The sequence below is a fragment of the Motacilla alba genome, chromosome 4 (assembly GCF_015832195.1).
Source record: "Motacilla alba alba isolate MOTALB_02 chromosome 4, Motacilla_alba_V1.0_pri, whole genome shotgun sequence".
Classification (NCBI taxonomy): domain Eukaryota; kingdom Metazoa; phylum Chordata; class Aves; order Passeriformes; family Motacillidae; genus Motacilla; species Motacilla alba.
Window position 1 is genome coordinate 32,045,941 of NC_052019.1, and position 26,385 is coordinate 32,072,325.

The 26,385-nt window shown below is 38.6% G+C and overlaps 1 protein-coding gene across 1 annotated transcript; it reads right to left on the reverse strand.

Moving 5' to 3' along the window:
• Positions 1-2,908: 2,908 nt before the first annotated feature.
• On the reverse strand, positions 2,909-26,217 carry TRAPPC11 (trafficking protein particle complex 11). The gene is made up of 29 exons (XM_038135104.1): positions 25,865-26,217; positions 24,755-24,924; positions 24,256-24,326; positions 23,307-23,421; positions 20,870-20,969; positions 20,075-20,148; positions 19,755-19,851; positions 18,813-18,946; positions 18,341-18,488; positions 17,805-17,898; positions 17,375-17,454; positions 17,200-17,278; positions 17,065-17,119; positions 15,973-16,118; positions 14,842-14,903; positions 14,607-14,739; positions 13,878-14,008; positions 13,149-13,304; positions 12,470-12,657; positions 12,118-12,266; positions 10,414-10,535; positions 9,622-9,741; positions 9,203-9,268; positions 8,947-9,103; positions 7,260-7,368; positions 6,916-7,007; positions 5,895-6,028; positions 5,346-5,513; positions 2,909-3,888 (listed from the first exon to the last, which is right to left on the reverse strand). The coding sequence occupies exons 1-29, from the start codon at positions 26,069-26,071 to the stop codon at positions 3,844-3,846; spliced, it is 3,402 nt and encodes a 1,133-aa protein (XP_037991032.1). The 5' UTR covers positions 26,072-26,217; the 3' UTR covers positions 2,909-3,843.
• Positions 26,218-26,385: the final 168 nt, after the last annotated feature.

Below are 26,385 nucleotides of genomic sequence, written 5' to 3' on the forward strand. Positions count from 1 at the left end.
CACAGCATCCACCACACTCTGTGGGGTAAACAAAGACAAGTCTCAGAGCTGTATGAAGATGGGAAACTTCCCTGAGCCCTGAACCATGCCCAGGTATGCATGTTCCCCCGTGGAACAATGCCAAGCAGTATTCCCTCCTAGGCTGAGGCAGCTATCTCACAGAAGGCTTTAATAATGGAAATACACAGGCACAGCCTCCTAGGAGGCTCCAACACGATCTACTATAGAAACAAAGTAAGGGTTTTCTCAGGAGTTGTTTGCCCTGAACAAACAGAAAGCTAAGGCATATGTGACATGCAAGGTGTTGAGTTCTGGGGCCCTGGAAAGGCAGAGACCTGTTAGTTCCCTGACTAAATGCAGAAATAAGAGTTCACTCTAGAGGAAATTTGCAGAACTTTTTGAGAAAAAAATATGTCAAGAACTACAATAACATATGGACATCAAACAGAAGGCCCCAGGGCCCTCTGGAAGCCAGGACCTATTTGCATGGGCAAGCAAGCAAGCAGGAAGGCCACCACTTGAGTGTGAAGGGAACCTTCAAATTTTCTTGAAAAGCAGTGGGCTCGCTCCTGTTGAGCCCTCTCTGGCAGCAAGGGAAAGGCAGGGAGTCACATTCTGCATGGATGACATTCTTGCCAGTAGAGAAGATTGCTGACATCTGAAAGTAGAGAACAGCGGGGATAAATTTTGACCAGCTTGCAGTGAGTCTGGATGACTCTGTATCTGTGTTATCTGAAGTCAGCTCTGTGAATTTTTGCAAGACAGATGCAGCCCAGCTACATGCTAGCCCTTAAATTTAGCAGGATTAAACAGGTTCTAGGTGGCATTTAACATTTCTGCTAGGTTTCTTCATCTCTAGGGTTTACTCCAGCAGAAACCTGAAAGCAGATGAAACTACTTTTGCCCTTATCTAGTTCTATCAGACTACAGTACCCAGAACCATCCCTGCAGAGAGTTCTAAAGAAACTGCTCACTGAAATGATTTTACACCTTATAGAAACTTATTTTCTGAACTTTCTTTAAGCACAATGATTAAATGGGACACACACTATTTTTATTGACAGCAAAACTCGCTTTACAACCATATTGCTGGTGAGGTAAGAGGTGTTAAAATCATTAACTATTTTATAACCCAGTGTGGCAGGGCAATGGGAAAAGCCACTTGGTGAGCAGGAGCTGCCTCAGTAGCCCATTAAGCCAAGTGTCTGTCAGAGCACATCTGATACACTGAAAGCTGAGAGATGCAGAGCACTCTGCATGGGCATCCTGAATCTGAGAGCAGAAGTATTCTTACCCCCAAGAGGCTTCCAATCTCCCAGGTGAAGACAGAGAAAGCAAGAAAATAAACAACTTGTTCATTAGGGCATCCAAAAAGGAAGCTGGTAGAACCTCAAACTCCTCTATAAATCAACAATCTGAGAATACTTCATGTAAGACCCTAAAAGTGAATCTAAAATTAAAATCCTCCCTTGAAACCTTCACTTTTCCTTAACTTCCTATAACTAGAGCAATGAAGAAGGAACAGAGTACTTTCTCCACTCCAGACTTTGCTGTAGGCTAGATCAGAGAGGATGGAAAATGTTCTTCCCCTCCCAAGCACTGAAATGGGACAAGTTCTCCCCCTCTCATGCACCAAGTAGCATAAAAGGGGAGGAAACTACAGTGCTAGGGCTAGATCTCCAGCTCAGTAGCAGTTTGAACATGTTCATCTCACTTTTTTCCCTGAAAGCTATTTTTAAACTTGTCTATATGTAGCTTCTCTTTTCTTTGATAATTAATTAGTCCCAATTAAAATAGACTACATTTATGTAGTATACATTGAAGTGTAAATGGTGCTTATCAAAATATAGTAAATAATTAAAAAATTGCACTTACACTGAAATATATGTGAATATATCTCCTTAAGACTTCCAAAGGGATTTGGGTTATGAATCACAAACATTCCCCTCAGCATTAGAATCTTATGAGTCAGAAAGATAGTCATCATTAATCACTTCTCGAGCATTTTTAACAAGGTGGCTCCTGCTTGCTGCATGTTTTCATTCACATCAGCCATTTACATAGCATAAAAGGTGTGCCTAGCACTTTAGAGACAATTAGCACAAAAATATTTGCTTTGTAGTGTCTACAGCTATAGTAAGATCATATGAACCAAGAAAGGGATTTCATTCCCTTTGTGAATGAAAGAACAGGAATTGTGACTATGGCAAAGTAGCAAGCTTTTGCTACGGTGTGGGATTTGTCTGCATTTCTGTTTTTCCATATCATTCTTACTACTCACAATTTTAAGTAGGAATGTATTTACACAATTCCCTTAAGACTCCAACATTATTGTAACCATGAAAGTATTTTACATCATTCCCTTTCTCAAAGGGAGAAAAACCACTGTTAGACTGTTTTGGGGGTGGGGGAAGGCACCCAATTCTTCACCAAACACTTACACTACTTGCATCAACATGTCTTTCAAGAAGCAGTAACAGAGGTGCCAGCATTGCAGCAACCTGAGTGACTACTTAAGAGAAAAAAAAAAGTCTGGAAAAGAAATACATTTTCCACTCTAAAAAAAACCAAAAAACAACCAAATGAGAAAGATAAAATACTATTCCATGACTGCCACTTAGTTCAGTACATTTAAGCAAAGAGTAAGGAAGGTTTAATTTGTTCTTCTCAGCACAGTTTGCCAGTCATCCTCTTATCCCCATCTATACATTGGAAAAACCCTCATAATACAACTACCTCTGCACTCCATGGAAAACCAGTATATCCTCACACATATTTTCAGGACTTCACACATGCTTTCCTTCAAGTAGTCACAGCTGTTATTTTGGACCTCAATGCCATAGATGGATGTATCAGTCCACAACTGAGATCAGAGTTATGAAAAAACTGTGAAAGCAATGCAGTTAGGGACAGTTTCAGAAGTACTCTGTCACAAGCAGTTTATTAGAACTTTACTTTGACAATAAATAAGGTATTTCCCAAGCAATCAAAATGTAATTTAGAAAGTTAAACAACGCAAATTCTCACAACGCAATTTTTTATATATACATATTTTACTGTACTTTACACACCAGTTCATCCAGAGCTGTACAACAATAGGATGTTTATTTTTTAAATTCACACAGCAGGAGAATATCAAGACATGTCTTTAATCTGGAAACTGTGTCTGTAAAAGTAACCCCAAACCACACCAGCTCCAGGTTGGATAGTCCAACTGGTATGACTGAATCTCTGTTCTTTAGACTAGCTGCTGAATTCAAAATTGGATGTATGGCTTACCCAGGAGAAATAGTGCCTTTTTTTTGAGAGTTATGGTTTTAAAGGACTAGTAAGCTGCTCAATTGCAACAGTACAATGTAACCATTTGTAATTTACAGTGCTACTGCATAACCTGCTCTGTCTTCAACACAAGTGGCACAGGACAAACTTCTGTAAAAAATGGTAATTTTCAATGTTTTAAATCTCTAATAGTAAATACAAACTTTGCACTTTGCACAGTTAACTGTGAAAACATCTTTCAGGTTTGGTCAAATGAATTAGCATTTCTTAAATATTCAAGACATTTAATATGCCTCAATAATACTTGTAAGAGTTTGACATTCAAAATTAACTTCAAAAGAATGCTCCCGTTAAATAAAGCACCAAGATTTCCCCACGTGTTTATTCCTTAAAGAAAGTCTATGAAACACTAGCTTTTTTTTTAAACATTAGTACTGCTAAGAGTTGTAATTTCAAAATAAAATTTAATTCTTATGGTTTGATCAAAGCCTTGTTTCCAAAGTGAGATTTACATATTCTGTGCAACATCCCATTTCTTTAAGTGCAGAGGTACAGGTCCCAAAGCTATGCAGCTGCAATCGAGTTGTCATCTGCTTGACGACCCTGAGGCTTTAAGAAAATAAAGACAGAGAATTAAAACCAAAACAAAACAAAACAAGCCACCCAAACAAACTTCCCTCAAGAATCCAAAACCAACAAAAAAACCCACACCCAGGCAAAAAAGACTACTAGGAAACTAATTCTGCAATACACTGTGATGTCAGTGTAGCTCAGGTACCCAAGAGTAGCATTAAGCTGATCCTACTTCTAAAGGTTTCCAACAGTGGCACAAACACACAGGACATCCAACTGAAATTTCAGTTTGCCCCTAGAGGCCTCAGCTCCTCAAGTGCCCTGGTAAATGCCTTCTCCACACAACCTGCACAGCTTAGACAAGGCCTGGCTGATCAGAGCTCTGAGCTTTACTGCAGGATAGAAAGCTGATAATTATCAATGTGTACAACAGGAATTAGACTGACAGTTTCTTGGAGAAATTTTAATCAACATCACTAGGGATAGAAGAGAGCGAGGAAGAAGTACTTAAGAAGAAAAGGTATCCTTACAAGAAGGTTTTCTGATGTTCTGACAGCTTCAAAGCAAAAGCAAAGAATTCTGAAGCTTAAGAGTCCACAGGAGCTTTATGAACACCACACTTTTAAGAAAAAATGCCTCTTCTATTTACTTAGGAGGACCACCTGACAACCAATCTTGAAGAATCAGTGACTGCCAGCACACTCAAAAAGTAAGTTCTGCCTATCTCTTTTGGTTAAAACAAAATTGAAATAATGCCAGGCCAGTTTCCTAAAAAGGCGATTACAGATTTCTGAACAAGACCATCTCAAATCATATAAACAAGTCTTTGGGCTCCTTGCTTGTTAAGAGTCTGAATAAAAAGTGAACAAAATATTCTGGAGACAGCAGCAGTGGAATGAGAATGCACTGTTTTGGGCAAATGGATTTAAATTATTCTTAGAAAGTAAAAAGATCTGTTTTTCACGGCATGATTGAACTGTCTTCAGAGTTATACCACCTATGGAAAAAAATCTAGACTGATTCACTGACAGAATGTGTTTTAGAAGTTATTTAGGGAGGTGTGGGATGCTACAGTGTCTCTGAACTTAGTCATATGGGTTGCTCAGACACTTTTTTCAGAAGTGCTATGAATCATGGTATTAAAAGTATTTGATTACTTAGCTCACTCTACTATGCTCAAAATAGAGGCACTTTTAAAACTCCTTTTACAGAGTCAGACATGGAACAGAACAACAGGGACATGACAAGCACATTCAGTTCATTCACCTAGTGGTAACCAAATACATACTGCACTGAAACAGACTTCCTAAAGATTTTAGCTGACAATACCAATGCACAACACAAGATTTTTCAAAGCAAGTAACCCTGTTACAAGCTGGACATTTTAGTCTGCTTAGAGACACTCAGCTTTGAACACAGCTGGGGTGGCTGCCCCCAGATTTTGAGCAGCCCCAAGGGGAGCCTTGAAACACAAGACACTCCACAAGCCTCACCTTTACAAAAATGTGTGTTGGTATGAAACGTCTGAGCAACTGGTTGGTGAAGTTTGGGAACCGCAGCAGGTTCACGTGAAGAGAAGGTAACTGCTGATAGCCAGCCATCAGAGGGTAGAAGTTATACAACATCTCCTGCTGCGAGCCAGGCAGGATTCGTAGCCGGATCTTAAAAAAAGAAGAAAAGAAAGCCACAACCATAGGTAAGTTCTGTGTCCAAAAGCTCTGCCTGCTTTCTATTTATGCACTGGTTACTTTCTGAAGCTGTAAAGAATGCAACTCCTTTCCAATTCTAGTTAAAGTATTGCTTCTATACCAAAACACCATGTTACCCATGAATGACATGACAAACATCCCCTAGACAGGCTTCCATCTAGCCCTTTTTACAATGGAGTCTGCATTCATATATTCTTCCAGACAGAATTTACCATACTTTAAACATCTAAAAACCATTGAATTTATCCTCTCTGTACATCACTGTAAGTCTAATCAACGTATTCTTCACTACCAGATAAACCAGCAGGATCAGTGGATGTGACAATTCTGTACCTGTTTAAGGCCAGAGAACATGAAGGCATCACTGGGCTCCACGGACACCTCCACATCCTGGACTAAATTGGTCTTATTTTGCAGGTGATACCTCACAGGTAAGGACTCTCGGACTCGACCAAATGATGGCAGATCTTTGGAAAGAAAGTTAGTTACCTCAAATACAAAATACATCCTGAAGTTCTACTAAAAAAAAAAAAAGTCTATTGCAAAAAGCAGTGAAAGACTAAGAAAAAAAGATACAAGAACTAGGCATCTAAAGTCCTTCTGACAAGATTTTTTAGAAACAGATTAAACAACAGAACACAGCTTCATTACAGTTTTTCAGTACCATGTCTCAACATCTAGTTACAAACCTCCCAGCTGCTAACGCTGCCCAAGAATACTAACTAGAAAGTCACTTCCATTGCTGCTGACTATTTTCAACTTACCAAAATCTAATCAAATACTGTCAGGAAGATCCGTCAAAGTGTAACAGGATAGGAGGATAGTGGAAGAATCTCAGTACAAATGAGACCAAGCCACGAGGAAAACACTGCAATTATGTTTGTTTGGTGGGCATTTCCATCCCCCTCTGTTCTTGTGCAGGTGAAGTGCTATAAGAGAAACATTTCACCTGCCAACAAGCATCTCCAGCTCTCCGGTCTGTTTCTTCCTGGGATGCACCCAGAATGTGGGTGGATGGAACAACTGTTGCCATAGGCATCTAGAGAAACCCACTGGGAAGGCAGCATCAGCAGAGCTAACTCCAGTCTCTGTGCTGCCACATAACACATGTTGAGTACTATGTCAGCTCCACTGACAGCTTTTAGGAGAACACATTTGTGCAACTACCTACCCTCCTCTTCCCTCCAAGGGGAAAGAAGAGCAAGCCTTGAGGCAGCTTCTTTCTCTAGCTCCATAATATTCAGCACCACTTTTCTGTATTTTGCTACAGTAAATTGAAGCTCTGGATGCTGCAAAAATTTTGGCAGTCTTTGAAATTCTAATTAGGACATGTATGTTGCCAAATTAATATTACCTGCATTAACATGAAGGGGAATGCTCTCTACAATCACATGTGGCAGTGTGATGACTGTGTTAACAACAGGTACACTTTCCACAGGTGAACTTCTGCAGGAAAAAGTCAAATGCAGACCATGTTGAATATTATACTACATAAAGTATCAAATAAGTATACAAACTAAGTAGTAATTAGTAGGTCCAAAGTCTAAACAGTGCTTGTTACAAGAAAATACTGAACTTACTTGTTTGTTTTTTTGCACTCCTCCCCACTCCCCAAAAAAATCCAAACCCAACATCTCACTATCATTCCTAAAATAAATCAGCTTACTTCTGTACTTATCAATGCCAAAAAATGCTTACCTCTTCCAGGAAATTATATAACATCCAGTTGCCACTCCACTAGCATTAGTAACTGGAGGACATCTAAGGCAAAAGCACTCACTGGCACTCTCACCTGTCTGTAAAACAACTATCAGCAAGACTTTGTTTAAAATCAAAGCATAATAACAGCCTAAGTCACCAAGCCTAGAAATGCAATATGACACAAACACAAACATTCAGCCAGAAAGGCCTTTGAAGTGTTTGCAAAGTATACCTACATAATGTATAAATCTAATAGATTGGGAAGTATTCTAATACATGAAAGGGTAACATACACAAATATATGTCACTTTACTTCATGAACAGTATTATAATATCCTCAATGTACACATAGAATGAATCATTGCAAATTTAGAGTTCATAAACACACACAAAAAGCAAAATAATGCAAATTCAAGTTCTACACTTCTACAGCAGATGCTAAGGCATCAGCATAAGATGCTTCTGATGCTTGAAAATTAAAATGAACATGGACACATCCCCTTCTCCTTCTGAAATGGATGAGGGCAGGGAAGAGAAGGAAAGCAAGAAAAATCTACTGGCTTTTCAGTGAAACTGAGTTCACTGTTTCTTCTTTTCTTTTTTCTCCACTCAAATAAACTATAAAAAAAGAGTGCCTTTACATGTAGAGAGTGATTTTTAAAAAGGAATAAGAAAATTATTTTTGGTCTTTCAAAATTTATCGTTAATATTTTAAAAAACCCCATCAACCAAAAGATGTTCAGCTGAACGGTTGACACCTACAGGGTTCCCATGGCCTGGCACTCAGCTCTTTCTGAGCATCAGCCAGAAGCCATGAAGCACGAGGTGCCAGAGCTGAAGATGAAATATCATGGTTTGAAGACTAAAAGGTCTGGGAAATAATTGCTTTTTGCCAGGCAATCCTTGAATCAACAGAGCAAGTAGAGCCTTGCAAGTCAGTCCTTGATTACATGAGTGGACAGCTGTCCCACGGTCAGGCAGTCACCCAGAGTACCTCACTGCATCCAGTTTTGACAGAAGACATAATTCACATCTCTGATGCCACAAATGCAAAGACAGTGTTTTGTTGGAAGATGTTGGATCAGCTTTACTTTTAAGGACTCCACTTAACTTCAAAGCTAACACACTGCAGTTTTAATGGCTGAGATCTTCAAGATAACTTCTTAAAATGCAAATAAGTTACTAAACTGTGGTAATATTAAAAGAAAAAAGATGGTTACTACTGGTCGTTCTTTATAACCTACCCTTTCTAGCTTCACATTTTTCAGTTTTGTGAATGCAGTTATGGACATGGATCACTGGCCTTGGGATACTGCCTCTATCACACGGTAAAGTGTATTCCAGAAATTATATATGGCCCAGAAACACTGGAAATACTGAGTATCTTTTGATATGGATATCTAAGAAGTTGCATTTCAGAAGTATTTCAGGTGCTTTCCCTCATGTCTATTATATTTAGAATTTTATTTACCATCCATCATCCAAGTCTTTTTAGTTGACCTAGTGAAGCACAACTACATTCTAAAGCATGCTGCTCTCCAAGCTGTATTCTGGCAAGCAACTAGAGTACTAAGCATCTTTCTTCCACTTACAATTCAATTAACAAACATTATTTAAAGTGTCCCCCTTTATTACTCCCAATTTATGCAAAAAGTGATAGAGAACATACTCTAAGAAAACTTACCATTCTCCACATAAGATTCCAGTTGATCTACTGGGGTCATGGAAGCTGACAGCTGCAACTTGCTTGTTACAATAGTGAGAGGCCAAGGAGAGGCACTCAGGATGTCCGTCATCAGTAAAAATGGTATATCTGCAAATACTCTGTCCAAGTGCTCCAGCTGTCAAGACACACACAAGCTCTGACTATTTCTAACTAAACAGGGTGTGACTCCAAAGTGCTGTGATTCCAAAACATGAACAACTTTTCAAACACATACCTTTGTGGAGACAAATTTGACAGCAACATCAAAAGGAAATACTGTGTCTATGGTTACAGTTTCATCCTTTAGAGGCAACAAAAGGGATGGGAAGAATAGAGGGGAAAAAAGTTATAGTCAACTTAAGGCCTGGCTATTGATGTCAAAGATTATTAATATAAAGTTACTTTTAATTGTTATTTTAATCAAGTCCTCCCCAGGGAAGAACATATCTTTATATATTTATGAGCAAATATAGAAAACTTTTCTTCTGCTAATAGTTATAGAACTGTTCATGCTAAAAAGGGCTACCATACTGCTGACTTAGCATTTATTCTATCTCCTGGAAAGGGTACTAAGATACTCTAAATTTTAGAATATTTCTTGTGTTTCACAAATTTATCTGTATAAAATGCAAATAGTGCATCTTTAAAACCTACCCGGTGACACCTGCAGAGGATTTCCTTCCCCTCAACAACAGTGTTGATTAAGTAAGAAATGTAAAATAGAAACATTCTTGCACCAACTGTTCCACAACGGATGTATATTGGTTTTTCCAGCTGCAAAATAAAGGAGACTGTGTGAGCTATTTCTAAACTACATTCATTAGGTCTAGAGCTGTCCAAAAGTTGTTAATCATCTGACTTGGTCCAACAGGGCAACAGTAGAATGGGCATTATTTTGACGATAATGTATCTCCTAGAATGCACAATCCGGATCATGCAGCAAATGATTTTAACCAGAGCAGCACAACTCCAGTTGCTTCACCGGATTTGTTCTAGATGCTCGTCTGTTACTTAAAAATACAATTAAAAAAATAAAAAAAAAACCAAACCCATAACTGTGTAATATATGACATAACCAACTTCTAACTAACTAGTCACAACTTCAGTTCAGTGCATATTTGGTCCTTTCCCATCCCGAATTACACTTGCTGACTATTATCTACTGTCCATTAACTGCTAATGAAATGCACTGCTTAAGTTAGCCTCCTTAATTCTTATCTCCCAGCTGTGTCATCAAACCCAGACCATACCTTATTCTCCAATTTAGTCCAAAAGATGGCCACATTAAAGGAATACTAAACTACATGTAAACAGTAGGCAAAATATGCCATAAACATTTAATTTATTGGTTCAGATACCAGAAAGTAAACTGAAGTCTAAGGGAGTCTTATCAGTTGGTCCCTATTTTCTTGAGTGTGATATAGAAGTAAGGTTTTAAGCCTTGACCTTTTCCCCTGGTTGCAAGTCTCCTACAGGGATATCAGGAAGCAGTGCAGGAAAAGAGTCATCACATGCATCTGTTCCATGAAGAGTCACCTGAGTTTTCTGAGTCAGGTTAGCATCTTGCCCTAGGATTAAAAACAGTGCTTACATCACTAAAGCATGAAAACAATAACTAAAACAAAAAAAAAAATCTCTAAAAGCAATGCATGAGGAATTAACACAGTTCATTTTATCAAGAGAATTTTTCAAAAGTACCAGCAGAAGATAGATTTGACAACATCTCAAAATTTCCCAAGTTGAAGCATTTGTACCCTTGCAAGTTTATTGTTTCATCTCTTTGGGCCAGGAAAAAAAATATCTCAAAAATCAGAAATCATATCTAGATATTCCCTACCATCTATGTAATACAACAGGATTATGTGATCCAAGTTTTTCTTGATATTCTATAATGAAGTACAAAGGTAATTTCACTGTTCTGTGATTCTTTTGTTTTCAAGAACACGGTTTAATGATTTCACATATTTTAAAAACTTTTCTTTCAAGTCAGTGTTGAAAGTACATAAAAAGAAACGTATAGATGTTAAATGACACCATTCTTCAGTCAGAGCTTAACTAGAATAATGGCATTACTGCAATTACATGGGATAATTTTCAAAGCAAAACAAGCCACATCTTGCCAAAGAGTTACTACTGTGGAAAATACATCACCTTCCCTATAAGTGAAATGTCAGATTTCAATTGTTCCTTTAATGCAATCAGCAAACCCACACTGACCTTGCGTATCCCACGTTAAAGAGATTAGATCAAGCAAGGAAAAAAAAGAAAAAAAAGAAAAACAAAGACCATCTATTAAACAGTGCTTCAGGAGCCAAGCCCAAACATCCAATTAAACAAGTTTCAAGAATACTCCAGTGACTTTAATGAACCATACAACTCTATAGAAAACAAGGTTCTATTTCAGAATACAGAGAATGTATGGCATCCTATATGCCAGTGACTTAAAAAAGACTTTTGTTTTTGAGGATAATTACTACAAAGATGAATACTGAGTATAATATTTGGGCTTCACATACTGAAAACTGTCAGCAATATCTACATAGAGATAGCTAGGACTCAGACATACAATATATGCATTTTTTTCCTTTGCTTTTTAAGAAATACTGCTTCAGTGCTCCATTGTTCCCCAAATTTCAAGTGGTTTAAAAACCAAACCATGTTGTCCAGGGCAGAGAAAACAAAAAAAGCAGGGTGGGTGTGAGAGAAAACCTAAAAAGTCTATCCTTAGAAAACATTTATCTAGCACTGTCCCTTAGAAAACATTTATCTAGCACTGTCTAGTGCTTTCAGCTCAGCAAGAAAAAGATCTCTGTCTGGGGAAAAGAAAATTTTGGTTACAAGCACACGGAATAAAAAGTCAGAAAAGAATATAAAAGCTTTCATGTTTTCTTTCAATCTTCTTAAGATTTATATTCTGAAAATACCCATGTAAGCACCACAGACAAGCAGTGGTTAAAATAATCATAATTGAATGAGTCTGTTAGCTGTTGTTCTTACCACTGGTATTTCATCGTTCCAAATTTGCACTTTGGTTTGGCTTTTAATTACTGCGAGAAAATTACTACAAGTTTACTGTATTTCTCTGCATTGCATCCACAAAAAGGAGTCAATTATGAGACTGCTGGACTAAAAGAAAATAACCCCAAATACCTGGCTTTAAACCTGCTGTAAGCTTGACATCTTTGGCCACTGTCTCCTCATGTGACTGGACTGTCACAATCAAACAATACATTTCATTAGTCAGGGCAGGAGGCTCATGACGGAGCTGAACAGAAATGTTCGGCACTCTAGAAATAATCCTTTAAGAGAAAAGACTCAGTTATTGTATCATTCTTAAATAACTTGCTTTTAAGCCTAATTTAAAGGAGGGTAAAACACCCCATTGTGTAAGAAAGTTCCCACAACTGGTGGCCTATTAAACTAAGAGATGTGAGACTCCTGAAAAATAACATGATGGGAACAACTCAATAAAAAAGACCAGTCTGGAACCCCAGTTACTCACATCGTGCTTGCCTGAATTGTCAAAGTGTCCCAGTGCACTTCATTGTCTGGAAGCTTGGGTCTTCGCTTGAAGGACCGTGCTGCCTGCAATGCTTCTTGAGAGGAGGAAGCATCTCCCCCTCCTCCTCGCCAGTTCAGAATCACACAGCGGCCAGATTCACTTCCCAGGATCAAATCCACAGAAGTGATCTGATAGACACAAATTTAAACACCTATTGGTGAGTCTTCTGATCACCTGTTGTAGCAATGTAGTTTTCCAGCACAGACAGACATAATAAATACCATCAAAAAGCTTCTGACAGCTTGGAGACTGAGGACCTCACCACCCCAGAATTTCATTTAATGGAACAGCAGTGGAAAAAGTATCTGTGTTCAGGTGCAAGCAGTGTAATAAGCTGCAATTTCCTACCCTGCCACAGTACTACACAACCACTCACTTTTCAAGTATTGCAAATCTTTTTAAAAAATGTTAAAATTTTCTTGAAACAATTCTTCAATTTTTGTGGTTTTCTTCCTGTTTTGTCATTGTCAATAGTTACACTCACTTTTGATACTCAGTTTCAAGAATTCAGACATTCAGAACTGCATTGATTTTTTTAACTGGTGCTAGATTAGGGGCACACTGTAGTTTGAGTTCACTGCATATAACAGTAAGAAAGGTACAAAACAAAAGGACAAACCTCAATCTTCTTTCCTACATCTTCAGTTTTTGCAACAAATTTGAAAGAGAATTTTCTTGTTTTGCCAGGCACTAAGCACATTGTTCCTTGTGATGACTGTTCTAGAATATCACTTTTCTGATAGGCTTCTTCTACAACACAGTATTGGTTGTAATCCTACAATGGAGAAGTGAGGAAAAAAGTTGATACATTCTGGCAGAAGACATCATTAGAGAGTAATGGCAGTGCAGCAAATATTAAGACTCCGCGTCACTGGATCAAACTGTATCCTACTTTTCACAATATCATAGTTAAACTACAAGTAATTACACTGCAATTTTTTGACACAACATCAATTATATATTGATTATAATATATAATATATCCATTATATATTAATTATATATTATTATATAATTAATCCATTATATATTAATATAACTTCACAAATCAGAAGAAATAAGACATTAAAATGATCCTTCTGAAACTTTAGCAAGCTTCATAAAAAAACCTAGATATGACATATAAACTAATCAAAGTGCATTTCAGACTCTTATTCCAGAATCAATATATTTGTCAAAAGCAATAGATAATGTATTAAAAACCCAAAACATCTTTCAGCTAAAGTATTAATATAATTTTGAGCAAAAACTTTTGATCTTTCTTTCAATGTTTAAAACAAATAAAATGTTATTCCATTCTTATTATCAGTTTCTGTCAGTAGGTCAGAGATAGTTAGAACACAGGTACCTGATTATTGAAACTGATGCAGAGCTTAGAAAACCTGATAGGATGGGGACAATCAGCTCTCAAGAACACATCAAACTGCACAGGAACATCAACATGAAAACTAGGAGCAAGAAATTTTGCTTTGCACTGTACTGAAATTAAAAAAGAAATGAAAAAGAAAAAGCAAAGAGAAACAAGAAGTAGGTGTTAAACATAAACTATAACAATAAATTCCAGAAGTACACTCCTGAAATGATTGTGGCAAGAATTGTTCTGTGCATACTCTTGCAACTCTGTTTTGCAAGTGGACAAATTTGGCAACTAACACTGTCCCAGAAAGGCACTGTTCAGCACTTGGCCAAAACCTTTGCACAGGAGAGGAGATGCAGATGTCCAGCAGAAAATAGATAGCCCTGTACACTTGGATGTCAAGCATGCCCCCCTTTCAATGGAAAGTATTACTTTGCACACATTCTTCCCTCTTTCCTCAGAATCCTACTTCACAGCACACCTTAATATCAGAAGTCTTTAAAAAAACCCAGGGAATTCTTTAGTAATCCATATCAGGGATAAGAGATCACCAACTTCTCTCATTATTTCTTATCTTGTTGATTTAGACAAGGAACAGAGCAAGGCTGGAACACTGTTGTTAGTTTTAATACATCCTTCATATTTTCATCCTAAATAGATTTGTCAAGGTATAACTACATCCAAAATTATGGTCTGGTGTAAATTTGCTTTCTTACTTACCAAATGGTATAAAATCTTGGACTTCTATTGTAAAAATATTACTGCCTGCCAAGGAAACACGGTCAGCCCACAGTTTCTGTGATGCTTTCACAGCAGCAGTGTCACAATCAGGTTCAGGATCGGGGCTTTCATTCTGTATGCAGGCAAAGGATTACAAAGAGCAATAAAAGGAGGTTACCAGACACTGACCACTCCTAGCATTATTTGAAAGGGTATTAGGAGTTCTGCCACTTACCATCAGAACTTTTATGAGATTTTTTTCTATTCGAGATTTCTGATCTTCTTTAAGAGTAGATGCTAATAAAGAGAACGAAACAAAGATTACAAGACAGAAGCAAGGGTCTCTACTTTTTTTTTAACTTAACAGTAAAATCTTCCCCTCAGATTGCATCTTTCCAATAACACATTCCAGTGGAAAAAAAAATCTAACATTCATCTACCATAAGAAAGGACATTCCCGTTTTAAATGTTTTGTCTTACTTTCACTGGAACCAAGTAAAATATTTTTGAGCATTTGGTAATTTATTGGAGCAAAGCCTCAGAAGAATAATGCTTATATCTCCTTGTTTATGTTTAAAAACAGAAGAAAGCATAGACAAGGCTGGAACACACAAAGAGGCCAGCTCAGATAATACTGGAAAAAAACAACTTCAAAAAAACTTCTTCCTGTCACCCTCCTTTCATAGAAGGTGACAGGAAGAAACAAGGACTACTTAAAATAAGCATTTTTTTCTTGAAGAAAGGTGTTTTTAAATAATCTTCTATTCTTCAATACAAAGCAGAGTAGCCTGACTAGCTCTAAGAAGATGCAAACCCTTTACCACTGGCACTAATAGTGGTATTAGCAATTTAGGGCCCCAAAGGATTATTTCTGCAATGTCAAGGAGCAGGCATTACACAGACCAGAGTGCTTGCATTTTTACTGTGGAGCCACCCTATGCCACATTTTCCCCCTAAACTGTCCTGCATACATATTTCATCAGCAGAGATCTATAAAGATTCTTGCAGAAGCATATTTAGGATATTATAGTCCAGAAAAATCGTGTTAGGTTTGTTACTAGGAAAAATGTTTTTCTCTTTTAGCTATACTACTGTTCGTTGCCACCCCAAAGCTCAGGATGTTCCTGTTACATTATTTGAACAGTCTCAAATGAAGCTCTGCATCTCAGATATCCTAACACAGTCTATTTGAATGCAATGAATTTTATAATAGAAAAGAAAGACAACTCAACTCCCACTGTAGCACAGAGAGTAGTGAAAATCCAGCACAAGTACACAGTTATTTTGTAGTCAAATAATTTGAAGTACTGTAAGCACTGTGTCTGTCAATGATTTGTCATATTTCAAAATATTCAGAGAAGAATACCTCTACCCAGTAGCTCTAAAGAGTACGTGATATAATCTTTCAGCTGGGCCATCAGATATGAACATTTGAGTGCTGTTGTCAATATGGAAGTGAGGAGGGTCCACCATCCTTCGCTGCGATAATCACACATAACATAATCCAAAAGCCTGCAACACAACAAAGTTGAGAGGAAACAAGTTATGCTCGTCAATATTTTTAGAAGCATGCATTTTTTTGGTATCATTAATACAGAATTCATTTTCACTAATACAAATGCTAGATTAAAGTCTACTGTTTATACAGGTCAATGATTTACCAAAACCAGCATGAAAGTATGATAAAGAAACTAGCAACTGGATAGAAGTGCCTTAGTCCAATATTGCATTTTAAAATATGCCTTACTGTTGAATATGCAGTAGGTATTTAGAAAAACAAACCAAACCCTCACAACAAAGTCCCCTTCCAAACTGAAGGAATTTAATGTTCCTTAAGCCAAGATGTTTCTTTTCTTTCCTATTTCCCATCCTCCTTCAGGAGCTGCAAAGGTCCACAACATATGCATCAATCTTTATCAGGCAAAACCACACACCTTAATATGTTCCTAATACTGACCACTGACCACTAACAAAGCAGTAATTTTTAAAACTCTTCTCAACTATTTGAGACAAGAATTCCTGCCTACTTCAGAAAAATCTACCTAACATAAACAAAAAATGCTTGTTCATAGAACAATCAGACAACACAAATTGATCTGTTTATCCTAGTCTATCTTATCTTCCATGTAAAATCCAGTCACCTACTAGCAAGTAAATACATCTCTCCTACTTCAAACAAGAGACAGACAGACAGCACTCAATCAGCGAGTTAGAAATAGATAATTTGCCCAATATGGCAAATTCCCACAACAGCTCAGAGCAGGAAGTTTTTATGCTCTAATAACTGACTCATCTGTTTTAGTTTCTTTAATATAAGTGGGGTTCATAGCTTGTGCTTCAATCACAACAGATACAAGGAGCATCTCAAACAAGCTTCCAACATTATTCCATAGCAATAAGACATGGGGTCTTAGTGAGAAGGCAGCACATTAAAGAAGCAATCATGAATGATACTCACTTCAAAGCTTTGGCATAATCTTTAGCATAGTAATATTCTTCTCCCATTTGAACCACTGAAAAAAAAAATCCAGATCATTACTGAAAGTCTTTGCAAAATTGAATTTAAAAAATGCATCTGATTATCTGTACTCACTCAAATGACTTTTCATCCTTGGACATTTGTACTTCTTGAACTGTGCGACAGCATTACTCAACAAAGTGATTATTAGCTCCTAGAGGATAAAACCATTACCAATATCATTATATATGCAAACATTAGGGTCATGTTAAAACAACAGATTTTTTTTTTTTTTAAGAATAAAACTTACTGAGTGAAGAACATCTTTCTCTTTTAGCTGTAGGGATAAAATCCCCATCTTCTCCTTTTCAGGATCAGAAAGATCAAAGCCTGCATAAGACAATGAAAAAATCCATGAAACTGGAATTCTGTCCAAACCCAAAGGGAACAATTTATACCATGAGCAACATGCAATGCAAGCTTCAACTCAAACACACTCACACATTCTACTACCTCACAAGCAGCTATATCTCCCTAGAAGGGAAATTCTAGAACACAACTGTCTTTTCCCTTGCTTTTAATAATCTATCCAAAATCAGCAAATTACAGTAAAATCACCTAGTCCTTATGCTGCATATTTTAACATTTAAAGTGTGTATGTTAAGACAAATTAGTCCTTTTCTAATCTGATCTCAAATAAGGATGCAAGCTCATATTTCTGTAGCAGTAGAGAAACATACTTAATATTCCTTGCCGCCATGGTCTCTGCCCATAGAAGTCAAGCACTCCAGTTTGCGTTTCCAGGGGATCCGGATTGGGATATGGCACAGAGGACTGTAAATTCAAATACAGTAATTAAAAGGGTTCCAGTTTCATTTTCTACCAGACAAGTGTTAGGAAAATACTAAAACAATACCCCCCATATCCTAGTACCAATGCTCTTGTTTCTCTGCTTCCTCTAAGCCACCAGACACAGTGCACATAATAAACATACTGGAAAAACAAAGTGAGTTTTCAAGTATGCAGAGATGCTAAAGTATATTAAAAATTTTAAAACATGTCAGAATTATTTGTAAATAAATAAATAAATACTAATGTATTTGTTCTGGGGCAACTTTTCTCATACATTACAAATACATGTAATGTTAACAAGCATCACAAAGACACATATCCTTCCCTAGGATTATATTTACACATATTACAGATTGTTTCACTTCTGCTTAAGACTACATTAGGGAATTCACTATCACAAAGCATTTCTCCCCTCCCAACTTACATCATGGTTACATAGCACACTTGCTAGTTGCTTCCGCTCCTGTGCATAGTAGGCTGCCTGCTGGTAATAGAAACCTGGATTCTGAGTTTGAATTGCTGTCAATCCCAGCTTAATTGCTTCATCAAACAAGTCCCCAAAAGCCTGAAACCTGTTAAAAAAAACCCATTCATAACCAAGACTGTGTATTGAACAGCAATATGAACTGAAAGGTACCCTACAAATAAAAGTTCTGGTTCCTCAAGACAGATGACATTTCTCTGAACTTTTGCATCTAAGTTCTACGGCTGCATTTGTTCATATTCTGTTCATTCAAAGAGAAAAGCAGTCGATGAGCAATGCAAAACACAACAATAGTGTATTTTATGTTCTTGTGTATCTCTTAGATAGAAAACTAAGAACTGGTATCTTGTCCAGACAAGTAAACCTTTTGAAGTTCACTGCTTATCTAAAACACAACTAAGAAAAAACATACTGTTTAGACATCCAGGCAGCATGCTCAAAAGCCAATTCTGCACTTCCTATTTTTTTCTTGCATAGATCAATATGCTTCCTGAACTGTGCAATGGCATCCAGTGGAGTATTATGTTGAAAACAGAGGCGACAGATCTAGGAAAAGATAAAAGTAAAATGAAAAACCACTGTTAGGCTGCTAAGGATTAGCACTCAACCCTGCAGTCCCCCAACTAATTCTACATATTTCTGAAGAGCAAAAATTGCATAAAAAACTAAAGAAGAAAAGTAGATGTAAACCATAATGTACTACACCTGAAACCATGTGGTTCTCTATCTCATCTAATACTATTTATTATCCCCTTCTTGCCCATGACATCAATGGAAGAGTGCATAACTCACTGCCAAATATAACAGGGAACATCAGAGCCTCTAGAAATATCATTATTTTGAAGCCTGCAGTTCGCCAATGGAATTTGATGGAATACAACTCCAAGATTCTTGTAAGTGGTGGGATAGTTTTGCTTTACCTAAAAGTCCTCAAAATACCACAAAAGTAGGGACTGATTCTTAGAGAGTTACTTTCTTCCCCCTATTAAGCAGTAACTGAACTAAATTGGCCTAAGCTTTGCAAGAAGACAAAAATATTCAAGGAACATGCAACCCTGGTGTTCATTCTCCCTGCTCAGAGTGAGAGTTAGAGCCTATTCTTTCAGAAGACTGCATCTCAAATGAACTTAAATCCTTCAAGATAATTCCAAACTTCAGCTAAGGATCTTTCTTTTGTGTGGAATTCAGAAGTCTCTGCAAGTCTGAGCATAATTGGTGTTCCAATGATAACTCTTTCTAATCCATCTCTGTAAATGCAAAATAAAACTGAACTTTACAGCCTTTCCCCATTAAAGGTGCATCAACTTTTTCCTTTTAAGTAACAGTTATCAAAGACTAGAAGTAGAGTTGTTACCTTGTAATTTATAAATCCTGCCATGGTCTTGATTTCCAGCATGTTTGTTTCATGAGCCCTCAATTCATGCACAAGATTATATGCAGTTCTGTAATTCCTAAGCAGGAATAATTAGAGTTAAATCACATATGATAATAAAGTTCTAGAACAGCACTGCCGACAGCGAAAAACAGCCTTCCAACCAGAGCATTCTTCCCAGTGAAGAACTCGCCCCTTACATACATATTTAAATAATTTTGCATTCAAGAAAATATTTGTCAGTCTATGGCTTAGCAGTAATTTGGGGTGGAGAGGGTGGGGGAAGATAACATGAGCCTTACTTGAGAGCATTCTGTGTATCCTGTTTCAGCTCACTGAAGAAGGCTATTTTGAACTGGTGTCTAACAAACAAAAGCTGCAAAACACAACCAGTGTACATTACTCACAAACATCCAAACATACCTTGTTACCTACAAAGAGATACAGGGGGTAACTTCAGAGGTTTACATAATACAGCACTTGACTTGAAAAAGTGACTGTGCAACTGTTTCCTAATAGTTCTGTCTATAGTTCACCATGACACAGCAGTGATCTTTCAACAGATTCAATCTATTCAAAGCCTGTTACCCTGGCACAAGGGAGAGGCTTTGTAACACCCCAGAATCTCTATGCCAACAGACCTGATTGTGGTTTGGAGCTCACCACTTGGATTCCAGCTTCCAAGAGAGCAAAGCTGGCAATAGTGACAGAACATAATGTGTCTGAGTGGATTTCAAAAACAAAAGATAAAAACTGAAATCAAGTACAACTCTGAGTACAAAATATCTAAGGGAAACGCATCCCACAACTACACTCAAATATGTTAAACCATGTAGATAAATGAGAAGTTTTTCTTCTTTTAATCTGAGAACTTAATTTTGCCTGCAGCTCTTCAAAGGAAGATGTGAGAAAGAAATGTAAGAACAAACCCAATCAAAATAAAAGTTTAAATTGCAGAAAATACTACCAGATTTACTTCCTATACTAAGAGAGGACATCTGAAATTGGAAGGGAGGAATAAATTTAAGTAACAAACATTTTAATGTTTTAACATGCAATATAACTTGCACGGTATTTCACAAATAGGGAAACATTACCTGATGAGTGGTTTTGTTCAAGAACTCCTTATGAGACTTAACTCTTCTTATTTCCGTATAATAGTAAGTCTGTGCATGCTCATAGAAAGCATTTTCCAACCTGCAACAAAGTTGCTCATAAGTTTCACAAAGTTTCTCCCACATACAAAAAAATTCTTAAGTTCTTCAAAATAAGTTACTTTTAATCATGTTTATTTTAGTGTTGCCAAAGGACCTTGTGCTATTTCTAAACTCCTCTAAGTTACCACACAGGGTAAGAGTCTGCAGACAAAAATCTTCCACAAAAAGGATAGTAATAAGTAGAACAAGTAAGTTGAGAGCCTTATATACTAACTTCTCAACAAACTCTAGCATTTAATTTAAGATAGTCTCAGGATGAGCTGTTCTGATTTTGCAAGGTAATAGAAAGATGAGATGCCCTTAAGTCAAAACAAGAAAACCCTGTTGAGGCTCACAGAGTATGAACTGCATCTGTTTGCTGGACTGTGGGGGAAGGAGTGGAAAGGGAAAAAAAGCAATAAATAAAATTTTGAGAGTACAAAGTAGGTCTCATCATTCTGTCCAAACATCAACAGCTACCTTGGTTGCAGAGGTAACAGTGAAACTTGTCAGCAAGAGAAATAGCCCACAGCAACTCACAGGGGGAGAGGACAAAGAGGACAAGAACACCAAATGCAACATGAGACTGAGGAGGATCTAAGGAGCATATGTTGTATGACCAAGCTGTAAGGAGTAAAATCAACTAAAACAAGATCAGAATCCAGGAGAGGAATACATGCAACAGCACTGACACACGCAGGAAATAAAGGCTGAAGTATCAGTTCTGTTACTATAATCTCAATTTAGCACCGAAAAAAATATGAAAAGCTAGAAGTAATGGTTACTTTATCTTAATCAATTCCAGTGGCAATTTGTGAGCAACGTGGATACAATAACAGCATTAATTTATGTTGAGAATTATACTGTTTATATATAAATATGAAGGTGAGAGAAGAATTAGCGTCAGACTGTGACCCCTCCTCTCCCTGAGGGTATATGGAAAAATTTAAACTAATTATAAACTAATTATAAACATTATTTGACTTAGTTTGAGCCCTTCTTTTTAGAGTTATGCAAAAGTGTCTACCTTTCCTCAATCTGCTTTTATAAGGCCTTCCTGAATTATTTGTAGTCCATGTAAACATCAAAACAGAAGGCACAAGAAATGTATAACATGGCAAAGACATCATATTTGCAACCAGATAGACGCCACTTAGTGTAAACAGAAGGAGAGAACTACATGGCCAGGAAGTGGAAGGGGGGGAAGAAAGCAAAAGCCTGCTAAGAGATAAACCTAAAAACATATTTTTATGGAAAATAATTTCAAACCAGCAGGGCCAAAACCACTGTAGAAGTAGAAAAGTCCACTTTACCTCTACCTGGGGAATGGCTTGGGATATCTAGTAATATTTCTTTAAAAGCAACATCTCTGACTGTCATTACTCAACCTCACAGAGAAATGAAATTGTGTGAAATTCATCAGAATAACCTGAAGAACTCCAGCAAATAGGTAAAACATTCACTGCTGGTCTACAATCAGTGTGCCACATAGCATTCGTCTCAGCCTATGACCTCTCAAATTCTCCATTAGAATCATGGAATTGCTTAGATTGGAAAACAACTTTAAGATCATCAAATGTAACTGTCAACCTGTTTCTAAGTTCAACACTAAGCCCATCCTACTGTCCCTTAGCACAGTATACATGTCTTTTAAATACACCTTCAATGGTGACTCAACCTCTTCCCTAGGCATCTTGTTCCAATGCTTGATAACCCCTTTGGTGAAGAAATTTTTCCTAATATCCAATCTAAATCTCCCCTGAAGCAACTTAAACCATTTCTTCTCATCCTATGGCTTGAAGGGAAGCCCAGGGGAAGAGACCAACCTGTCCACTACAGCCTCCTTTCAGGGAGTTGTAGAGAGCAATAAGGTCTTCCCCAAGTCTCCTTTTCTCCAGACTAAAGACCCCCAGTTCCCTAAGCTGCTCCTTATAAGGCTTTTGCTCCCGACCCTTCACCAGCCCTGTTGCCCTTCCCTGGACACACTCTAGCACCTCAATGTCTTCCTTGCACTGGGGTGCCCAGAACTGGACACAGCTCTGCATGGATTTCCATCCACTATCTCCACTGAGCCACCAGAATGAAGGCTCTTGCTAGCACACCAATAGTCCAACACTGGCACGCTGACCCCAGGCTCATTTTCAGTGAAACTGGTTTTATCCCTTTCCCACCTTTAAGTGTAGTTTAAAGCCCTTTCAGTAAGCTTTGCTAACTCTTGCATGCAAATCTTTCTTCCCCTTTGAGACAAGTGTTCACCATCTGCTGCCAGCAGGCCAGGTGCCGTGTAAGCCATCCCACGGTCTGCAAACAGAGCAAGACAGGGGTTCACAACACTTACCTTATAATATAGCCAACAAGATGATCAGTGTGGGGAAGTACAAAGAGTGATTTTCCAGACAGGTCACAAGCATTACATAAAGCTGCAGCCCTCTCTGATGCAATAACATCTTCCCCTAGTGAAGTCAAGGAAAGCACAAGTAAGAGGTATGTGGTGCTGCAATGCCAAACCAGTTCTAAAAGCTTAAAGGTCAGGTTATGAACCTTAGGTAGACCAAAAGGTCTAAGCAGTGTTGAAAAATCTAATAAAGATAAAACCAAGAGCACATTCTTTCTTACTTCTTTCAGAGAACAATGTGCTTCATCCAGCAGAACACATGCAGAAACTTTCTAGCAGTTTTTAGCAAAAAATTACAAGTCTAATCTAAGTTTCTCATCTCTCACAGAATTAAATATCTCATGTCTTGAGAAATACAATAGCATCCAGGAAAGACAAACACATGCAGCAGGTAGAGCAAAAAACGGTTTGCCAGAAAGCACACAGTAGCTCTACAGAAATTCAAAGTTAAAGCGTATCACATTTCACAGTTCCACACAGCTCCAAAATTTTAAAGATTAAAACCAAGTTAAGACAAATGACCTCTGTAGGTACCAAATACCCTTCCTCTAAGTTCTCAATGCTTTTACTGCTTTTCCTGATCTCAAGCAATGTTTAAAATGCAACTTGCTTACAAGAAGCCAGGTCAGCTGTATTACCATATAAGCCATCTCTGATACTGTGTATCAAAAAATGCAATTGAACTTAAGAGGAAGAAGTTAGGGATAAAAGTATCAAAGGGTCAACTGTCCTGAATGCTCTTTTTATCTTACACCTTCCTGCAGTCAGGGTGCATTTAATGAATGTAGATGACATCAGATGAAGAACCACAGATGTGACAAACCAAAGTCAGCTCAATCCACTGGGCTTCTGAAAAATGAGGACTCCACAACTGTGCATAGTTTTCAAGTACCTGGAGGCAATGGTGTTTTTTTCTGAATCAAAACCACAGCAACTTTGGTATTTCTTCCCTGCAAACTTTGCCTAAAATACAGACAACATAGCACAGTGTCAAGGTTTCACTTCTTATTTCTGAATAAGCAGAAAAAACAATATTTCAGTCTAGATGGAAGCACTGGAAGAATGCTACAAAGGTGAAAAAGCCGAACAACACAATATGCTCCATCATTCAAAAAATGCTGTCTTCCTTCTTTTGGGACAGAACAATTGTGCTGAGTTTAGCAAGTAAAATTTCAGGGGCTGTTTTTACTTCAGTAAAATAAGTAATGGTTTTACAAATAAACAATTTAAAAAGTTCTTTACTGTCAGTTGCATATTAAAAAGCAAAGGTCAAGTTCCTTTTAATTTATGTTTAATAAAAAAAAAATGGTATGTTCTAGAATGCAAACAGATTCTGCAATTCACACTTACATTAGCCCGCAGTACATTATGAAGCAAGTGAAAAAATCTACCTGACAATTTCAACTCGAGTAGCACACTCCAACTGCTTTTCTTTCCACTGTGGCTCATCCCAGTCCAGTTCATAGAATACCACCACAAGTGCTGGAACCAAATTCAGGTGTTTGTTCATCCAACCAGTCTTCAGGATTCCTTTTGGAATATACCACTCATAGGATGTCCTCTGAAAATATTGAGGATATTGAAGCAAGCTACAAAATCCATTTACAAACATTTCTATCAGGAGAAATGGCATATCCTCTACATTCTTGTCACTTAATATGTTTGTTATCTTTCCTTTAACATTGTTCCCCTCAAGCCTTTGCTTCCTATCAAGCCATATCCCTCAATAGCTCTGGCATAAGATATTATTAACAGCAAAGAACAACAGATTCCAGGGAGGCTGGAGGAGAGGGTCAAGTTCAGGAGCAAGTCTCATACACTGCCATGAAATACTAGGCTCAATTGAAAACAGTGGTCTCAAAACAGTGCAAGGACAGACCAGTCTTTGTCTTTGCCAGCATCACGGAATTATGTAGTTTTATAATAGTTAAACTCATTGACATTGCATAGCAGAAAGAATAGCAGAGATATACCTTCTACTGTGTTTCACTCACTTAAAGTGAAATGTTTAGTAAAAAAAAGCTTTATAGGTTAGGTTAGGGTTTTTTTTCAGAATACATTAAGTACCTAATTTCTCCAAAGTTAAATTTTGGGTTTCATTAAAGCTCAAATTTTACAAGGCACCTTAATGCCATGTAGAACAGTAGCAAGTACTTTAAAAAAAAAAAAACTATACAGGCATTCTCTGCTTCTGGCTCATGAGCTAAGGCACCCCTAGGCTTCCTATGCACCCACAGCGCTCCATCACAACGCCCTCGGCTTCCCTTCGCCCTGGCAATTTCCCTGACTCGGAGCTCCCACACTTCCCCTCCAGCACCGGGGGAAGAGGAGCCGAGGTCGGGCAGAGCGCGGTGCCAGCCGGCTGCAGCCCAGGCAGAGGGGAGCACGGCCCTGCCCCGCCGGGAGCCACCGAGCCCCGCACCCCCGCTCCCGGGGCCGCTCCTGCCGCGGGCTGGGACCCGCCAGGACGGGGCGCAGCCGGGGCCGGTGCCGCTCGCTACCTTCGTCCTGCACTTGGGGTACTCGTGGTCGCCGGGCAGCACTTTGAAGGAGATGGGGACGCGGTCGGCTCTGCGGTTGGCGCAGAAGGCGTCCCACACGGCGCGGTGTACGGCGTTGTACACCACGTCCAGGCCGGTGAGCGTGACGAACGCCATGGGCCGGCAGCACAGCTCCACCGGGAAGTCCCAGTGGGACGGAGGGGTCATCCTGCACCCGGGACGGCGGCCTGCGAGGCAGCGGGACGGCGGCGGGAGGGCGGCCCAGGCCGGCCACAAGAGCGCCCCGCTGTCCCGGGCCCGTGCTCTCCGTAGCGCCGCTCACTGCGGCGGGATGGAGCCAGGAAGCGCCGGGAAGAGCCAGCTGGGAGCGGCCGCGGGTCACGGGAGGCGGCGCGGGCGGGCCGCCGCCTCAGGAAGCGAGCGCCGGGCAGCGTCGGAAGGGCAGCGGGAGCGGCCAATCGGCGCCTCCGCTGCACCTCTCGGACCAGTCAGGAGCGCCCGCGCGGGGACGTCACTGTGAA

Excerpts from the sequence above, each read along its gene's own strand:
- TRAPPC11 (XM_038135104.1), bottom strand. The coding sequence starts at position 26,071 with ATGACCCCTCCGTCCCACTGGGACTTCCCGGTGGAGCTGTGCTGCCGG. Across the intron at positions 12,658-13,148 it reads ATGTAGGAAAGAAGATTGAG|ATCACTTCTGTGGATTTGAT; the intron begins GTTTGTCCTTTT and ends TGTGTCTATCAG. Across the intron at positions 5,514-5,894 it reads TGTTCTCTGGCCTTAAACAG|ATCCGGCTACGAATCCTGCC; the intron begins GTACAGAATTGT and ends TCTTTTTTTAAG.